This window comes from Pimephales promelas, chromosome 6, assembly GCF_988280905.1.
Source record: "Pimephales promelas chromosome 6, fPimPro1.hap1.1, whole genome shotgun sequence".
Lineage (NCBI taxonomy): Eukaryota > Metazoa > Chordata > Actinopteri > Cypriniformes > Leuciscidae > Pimephales > Pimephales promelas.
Genome location: NC_142774.1, coordinates 37,650,008 through 37,666,181, shown reverse-complemented (window position 1 = coordinate 37,666,181; position 16,174 = coordinate 37,650,008). Strand labels below are relative to the sequence as shown.

The 16,174-nt window shown below is 38.5% G+C and overlaps 1 protein-coding gene and 1 long non-coding RNA gene across 2 annotated transcripts in view; one reads left to right on the top strand and one right to left on the bottom strand.

Moving 5' to 3' along the window:
- Positions 1-7,718, bottom strand: part of klf7a (Kruppel like factor 7a) — a 52,193-nt gene extending 44,475 nt beyond the window's left edge. The window contains exon 1 of the mRNA XM_039648367.2: positions 7,360-7,718. Within this exon, the coding sequence (XP_039504301.2) occupies positions 7,360-7,548 (189 nt within the window). The 5' untranslated portion in view covers positions 7,549-7,718. The remainder of the gene's footprint in view (positions 1-7,359) is intronic.
- Positions 7,719-11,755: 4,037 nt separating this feature from the next.
- Positions 11,756-16,174, top strand: part of LOC148978774 (uncharacterized) — a 40,369-nt gene continuing 35,950 nt past the window's right edge. Inside the window, exon 1 of the long non-coding RNA XR_016169041.1 lies at positions 11,756-11,816. This is a non-coding gene — a long non-coding RNA (uncharacterized LOC148978774). The remainder of the gene's footprint in view (positions 11,817-16,174) is intronic.

Genomic DNA, 16,174 nt, shown 5'->3' with positions numbered 1-16,174 from the left:
CGACAAATGAGTGCACCATCTCCCGTCTCCTCTTTCATCAGACGCTAACCTTTTCATCACCCTTCAATGTGGCAGCCATCATGGGCAATCATCTGGCCCCAGTCAGATTAATGATCTCAGCGCCTAGAGTGGGTTGCCTACTCACTGCTGTAGTGCAGGAGTCTAATTGGATTGCTAGGGGTCAGCTTGAGTATTGTTACAGGGTGACCCTGACAGTTGCACTTGAGCTCGGCAGTGGGAAGATCGTTGTCATTGGTAAGAGTCAAGAGTCATAAACAAGCAAATGTGAGTTTGTGACTCAAGTATTAGATGCTATGACACAAATGTCACTGGTGATGGTGGAGCCGTGGCCTACGGGTTACAGGACGACGCTCGAGTCGTGATGCGATGAGAGTCTGAATCCAGCCCAATTCAACTGCCCCATCAAACTATCACCCTAGCATGCACAAAGGGGACATGCCTTGATAAACATGAAGACTGGAGTAATGACCGCTGGGAATTCAGCTTTGCATCACAAGAATACATTACATTTTAAAATCTATTTAAATTGCAATAATATTTCACAATATTGCTGATTTTACAGCATTTTCAGACTGTTCTCATGAAATGACGTATGTACAGGTATGGCACGCCAATTCGTATTTTCATTTTTGGCGTGCTATCAACACACATAATCGCTTTTCAGCGTGTTTATGAACGCAGTTGACTTAACTTTACATTACTGTATATATAAATATTAGGGCTGTCAGTTAAACGCGTTATTAATGGCGTTAATGCAAACCCATTTTAACGGCGTAAATTTTTTTATAGAGCGATTAACGGTCTTTTTGGCCTAGCAAACTTTGTGGGGTTTTTTTTCATATGATTTTCCAACGGGATGGGCTATGAAACCCATTCATTTCAATGGCTTGTGCCGCGTGAGGAGGACATTTTGATGCTTTGTCGACCAAAGCGCAGGCGGATCTAGCTAGATCGGAAACAAAACAACAGGCACGCCATGCCGCACACGCTCGTTTGGGTTTGCGAGCCGGCCAAATAGTTGGTTAACGTTATTTGAGCGCGAGACGCCGAAATGGATGCCAATAAGATTCTGAATGGAAACTTTACTAAAAAGTTTGCCAAATAGTTCAATTGACAAGACCAAAGTGATCTGTGTTTTGTCGTTGTGAACCGAGCTATCATCATCGCAGCACGTCCAGTCTGAAATACCACTTGATTGCCAAGCACACACACACACACAGATGATGCGAATTCCCCACCCCCTTGTCAATATCAGGACCTCGTGAGTATTTCTTTCACCCTTTTATTGATGGACAGTGTTACATTGTGTGAGAGATTATTTGCTCCAAGTGAGAACGTTAGTGTGAAATTGAACACAGTATATGCCAATGTTGTTTTCAATAAAATAAAAACATTTGCACAAAGCAAGCCGATCCACTTTTCCATGTTGATAAGAGCATTGAAATGAGAAAAAAACAATGTAAGAAAAAGAAATTAATAGGCATTTAGAATAGATAAAAATGTGCAAATTAATCGTGAGTTAACTACGACATTAATGCGATTAATCGCGATTAAAAATTTTAATCGTTTGACAGCACTAATAAATATATGACCTACCCCAACCCGATCCCTGAACCTACCCGTCACTGGGGTTAATACCATTTATGAGTCTTCCCCTACCATCCTAGGCAAAAAATATCGCTCCCCAGATGTAGATCTACATTTTGCTTCGTTTCGCTCGGACATTTAACGGCGTAGACATACACACGGAATCACTCGGATAGCTCAAAATGCGTATAAATAACTTGAAAGTGGCGTGTATGTTTATGCAAGTCATGATGTCATGTTGGCATTTTGGAAACTCCAGAATGGTAGTTGGCCATAGGTTCAATGTTTATGTAGTACACAGGATTAACTAATTGTTTACGTACAAGGAAAGTGAAAGTGTTGAAACATTTAAATATTTGGGTATAATCAAAATTAAATCATTTAATTTCTGGATGCACTCACTTTGATGAAAACCACTGAATCAAATATGGGTCATGTTGACACCCTTGCATTCCTGTAGTGTTTTGGGGGGGATCACGCATTCAAGGGTTAAAACAATATTGGCGTCCCAAGCTTGCAAAACCGCCTACAGAGTATTATTTATGACAAGTGCTGCATAATCAGTGAATTATTAGAAGCTGGAGTGTGTCATGCAAGAGCCGACCACATTATTAACTAATCTTGAGAAAGCGCCATATGTCTGCTTTGTGGGAGCCAAGACTACTGATGAAACAAGCCTCTGTTTTTTACACCTGAAATCCGCCCGCAGAAGTGAACCTGTCAGAAGGTACAGCGAGGCCTCTCGGCAGAGCCACTAATGATATCTCTGCATATTTAAAGATGCCTCACTTCTCGCAAGTCCCGTTTCCCGCTCGAGTTGAGCAGTAGCCATGCCCTATGCATGACAACTATATTGCAATAACTCCGAGAATTGACTCATGAGACGCAGAGCACTATCGCTTTGTCATTTTCAATTACTGATGCTTGTCAGTAGCAATGGGATCAGTGCACTGATGTTATCTCAAGCAACCAGATCATTTCAGCTCCATTACACGGCGCGTTATCCAAAAATCTGTCGCTGGTTTCGATGATAAATGAGGACTGTGATGTAGTTAATATGAGCCACCACATCCGATAATGTAGAGGACTCAATCTCAGGGCCGTGCAATCAAGCGAAAAGTGTGAATGGAATCACTAAAGGGTGCGAATGGACTCATTTACTGATGCATATTGCTTTGAAATAAGCGGCTATGATGGTTAATGGTGTCTCAATAACATTTGGCGGTTGTGCATGCACTCTATAAAGTCCTCTTTGCGTAACATTTTAGTAGTCAGCCGGGACAGCCCGTCTCGTTTTCTTCTTGAGGCGAGCGCTAAACAATGAGTCCATAAATTATTCTCAAGAAGAAAAACTCTGTGTGTTTTACTAAATGATCCATATGGTCTGTCTCCCAGCGTGAAGACGAGGCCCACGGAGCCGTGTGATCCGGAAACCTCTTTAAGATTTCACAGTGATGTGGCTGGGTTTGGCGGCCGGCGGGCCGACTGTAAGAAGGCAGCTGTGGCGCTGAGAGAATTACATAACACACATTTCAGCAGTCATCGCCTACGGTAATGGGAATCCGCTCGGATGCATGGGCCTAAACAAGGCGGTGGATAAGCGAGAGCTCGCGGTCTCTGCCTGGACTGGCCTAAGCTTTGCTTGAAGTTGGTTCAATGGAGGGCAGAACCGAGTTTCCAAGCATAGTAGATTTGGTCTTTTTGGTATCTCTTTCCAGCCGGGGTTTCGGAGTGGCAGAGACTGCAGCACGGAATAATATGCACGCTTGGCACTTTTGCTCAAATCCTCCTCTCAATCCTCATAAGCATGCAACTACAGGAGCCGTTCTGCAGCTCAGGACGGGGGGCTGTGACATGGGATAGATTTCAAAGGGGGAATTTGAAATGTGGCGTGTTTTTTTTGGTTGTTTATCTTGAGGTTTGGCGAGATGGGGGGTATGGGTTAAAAAGGGTTGGTTTATTCTTAGACTTTTCCTTGGGGCATTTAGTCGAGAAAGCAACGTAATGACTTTAGAGAAGCGTTCCTGTAAGTAGTTGACACTGTGAAACACACAATGTGCTGCCTTAGCACAGTGCATTAGGCTCTTTGGAGAGTCATTACAGTATCAGTTACAGAGTTTGCCCTGGCCTGAGGCTGCAAGAGAAAAAACGTCTGGTGGATCCGAGCGCGCAAAGATGCAAAAGTACAAAAACATTTTCTTAACCACATCCTGATTAGGAGAATCTCTTATAAAGAAGGGATCAAACATCCTCGCTGTGATTACAGTATTAGCATGCAAATTAAATGTAGAAAAGACGTTTCAAAGAGCTACAAGTGCAGTTTCCTTTTTGTGCTTGTCAGTCATAATTCTACACTCTCAGAAAAAAGGTACAAAAGCTGCACTGGGGCTGTACTTTTTCAAAAGGTACACTTTTGTCCATTTTATGTGCTAATATGTACATTTTATGTGCTATTAAGTACATTTTAAGTGTTAATATGTACATTTTAAGCGTTAATGTACATTTTAGGGTACATTTTAGCCAATAATATGTACATTTTAGGTGCTAATATGTACATTTTTGGTGCTAATATGTACATTTCAGATGCTAATATGCACATTTTAGGTGTTAATATGTACATTTTAAGTGTTAATGTACATTTTAGGGTACATTTTAGCTAATAATATGTACATTTTAGGTGCTAATATGTACATTTCAGATGCTAATATGCACATTTTAGGTGCTAATATGTACCACTAAGGTACCAATATGCAGCCTTTGGGTACAAAAGTGTACCTTTTAGCCTCAGTGACAGCTTTTGTACCTTTTTTTCTGAAAGTGTATAATGCTTATGAGTAGTTGCATGCTTGTCATATGACAAATCATGTAAGAACAGCTATTAACTAGCACCATTCAATGACTGAAACCTCATACTGTGGGAAAAGTGCTATTTTTGACATCTACATCCATTAAGATTTTTTTCGTAATTTTATAAAGCAAATGCTACTTATTAGAGCTGATAAAAATGTCATAATTTGACTTTACTGTTTATAACATTACATGATTTGTAAAATACAACGTGGAGCAATATGGAGTGATTAATAATCACTGTTTTGAGTTAGTTGTTTTTAACTTTTTGCACTGATGTCAAAAATGATTCATAACACGAGCATAATCTTTTGGTTTGCATTCGTCGGTTTCCAAATAAAAAGAAACAATCAAATAAATGAAATGTACCGTTCATTTGTAAAGTGTTTAATTCAATAGCTCAACAAGATAAAAGATTATATCAAATAACAAAGAACAAAAAGTAATTGCATTAGCTGTCACATTCATTTTTGTATTAATGGTGGGATTTTTACTCATGAAAATTACTCATCATTAAATTCTAATTTATTGAACTGTTGTATAAAAGCAATATTATACTTGCAAAATGCTATTCACTCTTGCTCATGTGATGCAGCATATCACCAGTACAAAAAGTAGTAAAAGCAAAAGACTCAAAACAGTGAAACTAATATTTTAAAACATAGTATAAATGATTGATATTGTAATACAAGACTCTGGTCATATCATTCATCTCTAATACTTATCATTGTGGTTAAACAGAGGAAAACATCTCATAAGGCATTCTTTTCCTTGCTCTCCACCACATGTTATTGCAGCTGCAAGCAAGATTTCAAAACCAAGCCTAAAAATATCAGACAGTTGAAACGAAAGCGATGAGAACAAAAGACATTTCAAGTTCCCCAAAGTCCCAAAATAGATGCAATGAGACAAAAGCACTCCAGAAGAGTCTGATGTGCCAATGTATCCGATGAGTTCCACAATGGTCATTCGGTTTCGATGGGACAGACGCCATACCGTTCTCTGTTCCAATTTTGCAGATACCCTTCTCCACAGGAGTAGGTGAGTCACACTGAGAGTCTCTTCAAGGTGAGGTATTTTGGATATCCTCTGTCATGGCTATAGGGCACGTGATGGTTGATGGAGGAGCTTCAGGCAAGGATCTTTTGTTCTATATTGAATTTTGCAACTACACACAATCCCTTTTCAATAGGTCCTCCCCTGACATAGCAGGATACTTGAGCCGCGTGTTAAAAATTGAATTGTGTTTTTCTTGTAATATCATATTTATGACCTGAAATGGCCTCTGAGGTCTTTGAGTGCAACGTGTCAATATGCTGACTGACATTTTGCTTAGCTAAAGTCTTTTTAAAAGACAACGCACATGATCGCCATCCACATTTAATCAATTTCAAGCACGACCAGAAGAATAACCTGAGGTGAAAAAGCTGCAACGTCTAGAGAATGAGTCGTCTTGTAGGTCCATCAAAGCTCGGAAGAAGATCTCTGGCCTATTTCTTTCCACTTACTAGGGATTACACGGTTTGTGAGCAATATTCGCTGCTTTAAAGGAAGTCTGGCCTTTAGGATCACTTAGCACTCATAGCACCAAGGGCACAGGAGCTCTATTGAGGTCAAATGTCAGTCTTTGAGCATTTCTTATTCATATAAAACCATTGAAAGTCAATAGCAAAGCCAAACATTGGCTCCCCAACTCCTACATGCACCCTTCCTAGTCCTACTACCACTCCACACTGCAGTTGAGATACACCTGTGAACTTTTCTTCTTCAACAGCAAGATTTTAGGTTAACATTTGCATGAATGTACAAGCGTATATTTTGTAGTTTCTGGTTCTGCAATTTTATCCCCATTAGCTTCTGCAGTTCCTTTATTTTTTTTTTAAAGTACAAAAATCGCACTACATGTGAATTGTCACTACATACAAACTTGCATAAATGCATGTAGTGCCATTTTCAAAATAACCAATACTGCATGACCATCTATCAAAACTCAAGGTTAGCGGCATCAAGATAAACCAACCAATAAATAATGGTGCCAAAGCAGCCAGGATTAGATGCATCATATTGAGAAAAATGCAATCACAACCCATAGGTTAATAAAAATGGCCGAGCAATCTAAAAATCGATGCACGTTGAGAAAGCAATGCACCGGCATCAATGGATGGACCATGCTTTGCCCCTTCAGCACTGCGGAGAGCTCAACTCTGCGCAAAGCATGCCTCTATCCATGCGCTCGCGACGCGCCACAGTCATTACTCACATGTGCACGGTGCAAACCAATTCTGTTCCCTAAATGGATTTCATAAATCTCAAATCGTTGTGAATGCATGAGTGCATAAACCAACGTCCATGTGGATGCCAGTGTGCATTGTCCACGCGCCGCATGGCTCCATCCTCGTGAGTGGGAAAAGTGTCATTTGCTTGAAAATGAGTAGATTATGCATACGATTCTACACAGTTTCATAGAGATGCGGACTATATACGTCAGTCAAGCACGTTTAACAGCCAGACACATTATGAGTCAATCACGCGCATGCATTTATATATAATGCAGTAGAGTCGAGAGTCTGTGCAGTGCCAAGGGAACTGAAAAAACACTGATAGGACAGATGTAGATCTATTATTCAAAGAGTCTCTGTTTGTATTATTCAGTTCTTAATTTCCCAGCATGTTTTGCTACATTGCACTAGGTCGCAAGAAGTAAGCTGTATGGCATGAAAGCATCAAATTATTTCAACCACGTGGCATTTTAAAATGCTTATGCAGTATACTAAAGTTGCAATTGTGCAAAATGCAATAAATACTGTTGGTCGCGTATGTATAAGTTGCGCGTGCACGCAAGAGCGCACTGACACGCGAAAAAAAGTTGGATAAATTGCAAAGACAGAGATTAAAGCAATTCACCTGCTGCCAGTTTTCCTCCAGAGACGGCATCGCGGAGAAGTAGCCAGTGTCATGAACAAGTTGAAGTTCTTGAAAAATACTGTAATTGGCCAGAACATCCATGTTTGTGCAGCTAAACGGTGCGTTTGAGAGACTTTGATTCTCTGCGCGAGGAATCCGCGTTCTCTTCTGCGCGAGCGACTGAAACATTCAGATCAGTCACGAAATCCGAAACGTTTCAGTTCACTATGGACACTAAAATATATTTAATAGTAAAGGATCCATCCATCCAGGTTTGTTTGCTTTCCTCACAATGTTTCTGGAAGGTGAGCTGCAGGAGCAGAGTAGCTCACAGGTTACTGTGTCAGTCAGAGTGGGGAGCCACCGTACCGTCTGCGGATGCCCGCGAATCAAGGGGGCGTGCTCATCTGTCAATCAACTTCGTGCGTAACCATATAAGGAAAAAAGGGACGAAAACATTGGTGGCGAATCAGAAAGGCGGAGCTAAACTCGGACAGTGGGAGGAGTTCGATGCTGTTCTGGACCTATGATTCGTTCTCCGAAATTGCCACTCACAACATACATGCCTTTGAAAGACGAGCTATATTTAGACCGCTATATAACATACGATTCAGCGTTCGAGTCTCATTCGAAGCAAGAGCTTCCAGAGAGCAGCCACGTAGTGATTCAGGTCTGTTCAACACACTGAAGTGATGAAAAAAATACACATTTAAAAACACTTGACGCTCTAGACGTTAAAACAAAGATTATGCTAACATAATTATGCTAACAAAACAGTGAGAGAAATCGTACAGTGACTTTCTTTTTGTGAGTGCTGTCTATCTTTTATATACTATCTATCTATCTATCTATCTATCTATCTATCTATCTATCTATCTATCTATCTATCTATCTATCTATCTGTCCGTCTGTCTGCATATCTATCTATCTATCTATCTATCTATCTATCTATCTATCTATCTATCTATCTATCTATCTATCTATCTATCTATCTATCTATCTATCTATCTATCTATCTATCTATCTATCTATCTGTCTCTCTGTCTGTCTGCATATCTCTCTATCTATCTATCTATCTATCTATCTATCTATCTATCTATCTATCTATCTATCTGTCTGTCTGTCTGTCTGTCTGCAATCTGCATATCTATCTATCTATCTATCTATCTATCTATCTATCTATCTATCTATCTATCTATCTATCTATCTATCTATCTGTCTGTCTGTCTGTCTGCATATCTATCTATCTATCTATCTATCTATCTATCTATCTATCTATCTATCTATCTATCTATCTATCTATCTATCTATCTATCTATCTATCTATCTATCTATCTATCTATCTATCTATCTATCTATCTATCTATCTATCTATCTATCGCACTCTGTAACCCTGACTTTTGATTTGCTATGTGCAGCTTAACTCGCGTGTTATTTACATGGAAATCAGATGGCGTATAAGCCTGAGTACCTCTTTGAACTATAAGTACTGCGCAGCCATCTCACAACATCCCTGACCTTGTGTCATGCATGTAATTACATAAGTGGAACCTATAAACTATGAGAGGCTCTGAAAGGAAAATCTTGACCAAATCTGTTCGCTCTTTCACTTCAGCTGGAAAGAAAAGCGGGGAGGGGGGAATCATGGAATAGGCTTTAGTTGTTATGGCTCATTTGATTTGAATTATTCATATTCTTCACCAGATGATGCTTTGGCTCTTGGTGAGCATGTGTTATTTCTTTCATCTGGTACCTGCTCTGTGGAATGAGGTATGAATGAATTCATGAATTCACCGGTGAATCTAAGAGTGACCTTAAAAAAACACTCTGGAGACAGAGGAGGTATAAAGAACGAATCTGTTTTTCTCCTCTATAGCAGTTTTCATCCAAGATGGTCTGAGACGCTGGGATTTTCCTCTGTTATTAGAACAGAAGGCTGGAGGATAGGGGGATTGTTCCATCAAAAGTGAAGTCTTGAGGTTTTAGTAGTCATGAACGTCCTCTCACTTATGGATGTGACTGACCTACATGGAGGTGAATTGGCGTATGGTTCTTTGGAGATTATAAAAGATGTTTCTTTATGGGTTGTTCAGATCAGTGTTTTGGTGCTTCACAGAGTACAGTTGATTTTCTAAAAAATGAAATAATAAATAAAAAAATAGTTCACTTTGAAATTCATTTTTGGTATGTTTTATCTTACCTCAAGGGCATCCAAGATGTAGGTGTCTTTGTTTCCACAGTAGTTTCAATTTTGATATTTTTAGGTCAAACCGTTCGTGTCTGTCAGTCATATAATGGAGGTCTATGGTCACCACCTCAAAGAGCATGCACAGAGAAGTCCAAATTAAACATGATTTAATGACTCGTAAATGTAAGTACACACTGATGGCCTAAGACACGAAACGAGCGGTTTGTGTGAGAAAACGAACAGTATTTATATCGTTTTTAAGCTAAAACATATCAAAAATTAATTTCAAAGTGAACTATTCCTTTAACAATATAAGACTGGATGCTGACAAATAAGAATGGGAAAAACATAGCTTTAAAATGCATGTTTTTTTGTTGTTTAGAAAAACATTCTTTGTAGAAATATTTTCGTATTTTATACAATTTTCAACAATAGTGGTATTAAGGATAAATGGCTATAACAGTGTCAAGTAACCATAATTACTTTCCTGAATATAAATATTTTACAAATATTATGCGTTTTTGAATCATGAATTTCATTACGTTGTCTTGGGGTTGTACCCTTTTGGCAACCTGAACCGTAAATGCCATAAAAGGGAAAATTAATCTGATACTTTTAAGAGACATTGACACATCATCTTTTTTTTTTTTTTTTTTTTTTTTTAGCACAAAGAAATGGCTTCCGGCATGTTTCAAACTTTTTTTTAAACAAAACAAACGTTTTACTTATTTATTAAATTAGCTTTTTTTCTTCAGTCTTTTAATCATACTCTTTTATTTTCTCAAGCAGGTTACACCATGCAGCTTCTGTAGGCATTCCCAAATTAATTCAAATTAATTCAGTATCCATCATCTTTGAAGTGATGTTTTCATCATTTTTGAACAAATTGTGTTTTAATGTATTTTTGTTAGCAAATGAAAGAATGAGCGTGATGACATATCGACCCCTTTCATTTGTAAATGCAGTTCTTATTTTTAAGAGTGTGTTAGACACTGTGTGTTTACTAATAAGTACAGTAAAGTTTGCATGTTAACTGCATGTCATCATGCAAATAGTTTGTTTGACAGTTTGTTTAATTTGACTGAGAGACAGTAGAGATAAGACAGTTGGAAAGTGAGAAAGTGAGGTAATTGTAACCTGCCTTAGTGTAAAGCCTACTTTTTCTTCCAGCGTGTGTGAAATGTAGCTGATTTGCTCTCTTTGTGTAAGCCAGGTTTATGTGTGCCTCCCCAGCCCACCCCTGTGCGTCCACAGTGGCAGCGAGTGCTGTAATCTCATTATTCTGCTCTGGGAGACTGGCTGTCGGCCCTGGAACTACGATTTACACATGGCATTTCAACAGGGAGGGGAGGGCCATGCTGTCGATGAAGCGCCCACTGACATTTATCCATTTGACACGTTAGCCTCTCTCTCTCTCTCTTTCTATCTGTAACTTATACACACAAACAAACACCAAATGTGTTTTCCATTCCACCTATAACACAGCTATATATTTACCGGCATTAGGGTTTTCAACAAACTAACCCTAAGAGTTAAATGCAGGGTTCCCCACCAACAGTGCACATTTTGGATGTCTCCCTTAAAGGGATACTCCACTGTTTTTTTCATATTAAACTATGTTATTCCCTTAACTAAGACGAGTTGATGCATACCTCTCTCGTCTCAATCGCTCTGGCGCGCGAGACACTTTGATCGCACTTAACTAGCCCAGTTCATTGAATAGGGGCCAAGCAGAGAAGTGACCAAACACTGCTACGTTTTCCCTATTTAAATACAGTTACACGAGTAGAGTAACTCAACCAACAATGGTGACACAAAATAAAACGTTGCAGTTTTCTAAGTGTGTAAAGTGGATAACTATAATATATGGCGGAATACCACGGCAAGTGCTTGGTGCCCAATCACTTGTTGATACATACCCGTGGTATTACCCTTAGCCTCTAACCAAACAAAAAGAAAAGGTAAATATCAAAATAAAACTTTCCCCAATTAACAACAAATATTTAACTAAAAATATACACTATAACAAACATAATTTAATCAACTACTTGAAGCACAATACAAAACTACTTCAAACAAACAAAATAGAATTAAACTGGCTGAAATAATAAAAAGGAATCCCCCTCCTCATCGGATCAAGATGGTACAGTCCAATTTCCTTGGAACAGCTCAAAAGTGGAGGCTGAAGCGCCGCCTCTTCCTTTAGGCCGTCACTATGGACACGCCACGCGGCCGTTCACTCCATGGACCTGAGGAATCCAGGACTAAGGTAAAGTCAAACAGTAAAGAGAGAATATAAATAGTGTGCACCCTTCCATACATTCAAACTTTAATAAACTGTTTAACTTAACCTTGTCCTGTGTTTATTTATATTGCTAAGGGATTTTAAATAAAGTAACAAACCAGCTAAATTAAACTTCAAAATAAAAAAATTAAATCATGATAGAATTAATGTGAGGTGAGCAACGCACCCGTCACACCAGGTTACTTACTTTTTAAGTTTTTTTTTTTTTTTTTTTTTTTACTTTTTACAGCGTAGTTAAGGGAATAACATAGTTTAATATGAAAAAACGGTGGAGTATCTCTTTAAACTGGGTACAGTGATCGCTGTTCTTCTCTCACTACATGACTTCTCTCATAAACCCCTTTCTGGGGTTCCATTTAGTTGTGTCATATTACGCGACAATGGGTCACACATTCACTGTATATCGGAAACTTTGCACAGTAAAACGTCCTTAAAGATATTAACAAGCTGAAAGATAAACCTGATTGTCTCGTCGTCTGTCTCTGGGGACATGCCTTCCACACGTTTCAAAGTTTGACACATTTTGGTCTAATCGTTATAGAGAAATCTTGAAAACAAACAAACAAAACGCAGTGTCTGTCCGGATTAGACTATGAGGACTCACGGTGTTCCGGACGGTTGAAAATTTATACTCACTCTGTTTTGGACAGTCATTTCTAACATAAAACGCATAAATTTTAAGTTGGTAAAGTAGCCTAATCATATTAATCTTCATAACTTTGTTTTATAAGTATCTATACACTCTTTTAATCGACAATTGCTCATTTTAATATTATATTCTAACGTTGTATTTAAGAATTTAAAATATTTATTTATTTTTTAATCCCCTAAAGTACAAATATTTGCAAATTGTAACTCATAATTAATTTATAAGACCATAAGAATGTTTTTTTTTTTCTCGTCATTTTCTGGTGGGTGATTGTGTTTTAAGAGCCCCTTTCTCGTCCATTTGTCCTGCCGGAAAACCTTCCCCTCGTCATTTTCTGAACAGTCAATGGTGTACGTTAGAAACTCGCACTGATTTCTTTGAAACGACTGGCTCTGGAAACATAGGGTTTGTCGGAATCGAAAGAGGAGGCAAAGATGACATGTATATACTTTTTCACAGACAAGCAGCACTCATATTTTCTTCAGAAAATGTAAAATTTTCCTTTTTAAATCACAATCTGGCTTGATTTGTGTCGTACGGCAAAGTAATGAGAAGTGAACTTGTATTGCCCTCACACAAATTCTGCTTTTACCCTTCTGTGCACCGCACATCTCTGCAAGTGTTCTCTTTCTTTTCCAAAACACGCTGTTGATTTTACATTAATATTAAAGCAGTTGCACTGACTTTAAAGGATATCTGAACCGAAGAGCCAATTACCGTCACCGTATTGCTTCAGAAAACCTGTCATCTGGCTTATCTCTACAATAAGTCCAGTCATATTGCCCTGATTTTATGGCAAATGCCGTAATATGTCTGTAACCACACAACGAGGCACTGGCGAATACATTAATCTCCACTCCCCTCCATTTCGTTTCACTGCTGACATAGCTATTTACTGACAGTTAGTGGTATTACGGCATTAATAATGGAAAAGATGCCATCCATCGCACCATCATGAAAAGGCTAATGGCAGCAAACTGCATATTTGGAGTATTTCATGTTGCATGTAATGCCACAGCACAAGACACAGGAATCAAAAAGAATTTCTGTGCATGCAATTAAATTTATCAACCGCTAATGATGGAACATGACTAAAGATAAAAATAATATTTGTATTTAAAAAATAACATTTTTCCTGCTTTGCTGCAGCATAGCTCTTCATTTTTGAGAAAATCCTGTTTACATTGTAAAAAAATAGGCTATTACATTTTATACTGGACTTTTTGAGCCGTGAAAAAAAAAACATTTTGAATCTATAACATGATATTAAATCAACAATGCTCCACCTGTCCATTTGTCTGAGCTTCATATTGATCAATGTTGATGATTGATGTCATGATTTGTTTATAGGATTGTTTTTCCTCTTGACTTTTTGTGTTGTTGCCGCTCGTCAGTTTTTAGCATTTTGTTGTCATGAGTGCATATTAATGATGTCTGTAGTTCGTCAATATTGAGGTTTGTGTGTTAAAGGGATAGTTCACTTTGAAATAAATTTTTGATGTTTTAGCTTATTTCAAGGGCATCCAAGACGTGTAGGTGTCTTTGTTTCCACAGTAGTTTATATTTTGTTGCTGTGGTTACAAGTGGTAAAAACGATATAAATACAGTTCGTTTTTTCACACAAACCACTCGTTTCGTGTCTTGGGCCATCAATGTGTACTTACATTTACGAGTCATTAAATCATGTTTAATTTGGACTTCTCTGTGCATGCTCTTTAAGGTGGTGACCATAGACCTCCATTATATGACTGACAGACAAGAACGGTTTGACCTAAAAATATCAAAATTGAAACTACTGCGGAAACAAAGACACATACATCTTGGATGCCCTTGAGGTGAGCTAAAACATACCAAAACTTAATTTCAAAGTGAACTATCCCTTTAAGTGTCGAGGTTGATGTGCGTCTACGACTGTGGCATGTTAAATAAAGGATTTTTTAGCGATGTATTTGTTTAGAAATTATAAACATTTTCTATTGGCTAACACTTTGAGGCTTGTTTGAGTTTGTCGTTTTCATTCTTTTCAATGACTTACACAGGCCTTCTCAAGGGAATTTAGCTTGTTTAGCTAAGGACGGTCATTGGAGTATCTTTAGCCATGCATTGAATGTTGAATAGACACAGATATAATTTTAACTTTGGTCTTTATTTTTGCATAAACCTTTGAGGCTTGATTCTGATCATTAGTTTCAGTGATATTCCTCTTGAAGAACAAGTAATGGAAATATGGTTACTGTCGACTCGGCTCCGGTTGCTCAAGAGGAGAGAATAGTAAGCTTCAAAACGCCCTCTCAGCTCGCTCTCACAGTTTTAATGCTGTGCTGGTGCTTCTCATGCCAAGCGAGAGGAATAAACAGCAGAAAGCAGACAAGAGAAAATACAGACAGGACCACAAAGGGCAGAGCCTCTCAAGCCAATTAAATGAGAGAGAATGGCACACAGACAGGAAATTTCCTCTGACCTCCCTGCCTTCCTCTGAAAGGTTACAGAGATGCAAATGTGGCCTCTGTGGAGAATATTGATAATCACGCTTGCCTTTTGTTGGTCTGTGTGGTTTTTGTAATGGGCCCAGGAGAGACTGGACTTTTCAGATGTCATTTCATGAATGCAGTTCAGGTAATTAGAGTGATTTTGTAGAAGGTTTACATGATAATTACATGTGCAGAAAATGGAATATCACAAATTAGATCTCCTTAATATCTTAATTGTTTCTCCGGTGGCAGATGAAGACTTTTAAGTGTCCTGCTTCTCAGGTTTTTCCCTCTTAAAGGGACAGCTCACTTTGTTTTAGCTTACCTCAAGGCCATCCAAGATGTAGGTGTCTTTATTTCTGCAGTATTTTCAATTTTGATATTTTACAAACTGTTCTTGTCTGTCAGTCATATAATGGAGGTCTATGGTCACCACCTCAAAGAGCATGTACAAGTCCAAGTCCAAATTAAACATGATTTAATGACTCGTAAATGTAAGTACACATTGATAGCCTAAGACATGAAACGAGCGGTTTGTGTGAGAAAACAAACAGTATTTATACCGTTTTTACCTCTTGTAAGCACAGCCAGATCCAAGTGATCTGAGGGTGTGGGCACTTCGGTCTGCACAAGCGGCGGAAGTGATCTCTCGCGCGTGTACGTCACTCATTGTTTACACAGAGATTTCGGAAGTGTTACCCTTCACTGTGAAGATCTAAACATATTTAGATATACAGGAAGTTGCAATGGAAGACAATTTCAATATATTAACAGACAACGTTGATTTTTTTTAAAACGCGAGATATCACTTCCGGCGCTTTCCAGAGCTTGCGCAGACCGAAATACCCGCGCCGTTTTCTCACACAAACCGCTCGTTTCATGTCTTAGCTTAGGCCATCAATGTGTACTTACATTTACGAGTCATTAAATCATGTTTAATTTGGACTTCTCTGTGTATGCTCTTTGAGGTGGTGACCATAGACCTCCATTATATGACGAACGGTTTGACCTAAAAATGTCAAAATTGAAACTACTGCGGAAACAAAGACACCTACATCTTGGATGCCCTTGAGGTAAGATAAAACATTTCAAAAATTAATTTCAAAGTGAACTGTCCCTTTAAGAAAAATACTCACATTAACAATGCACTATGCCAAGATACCTAAGCCTCCAGACTAAAGTCAAAATAAACTCAGTTTAAT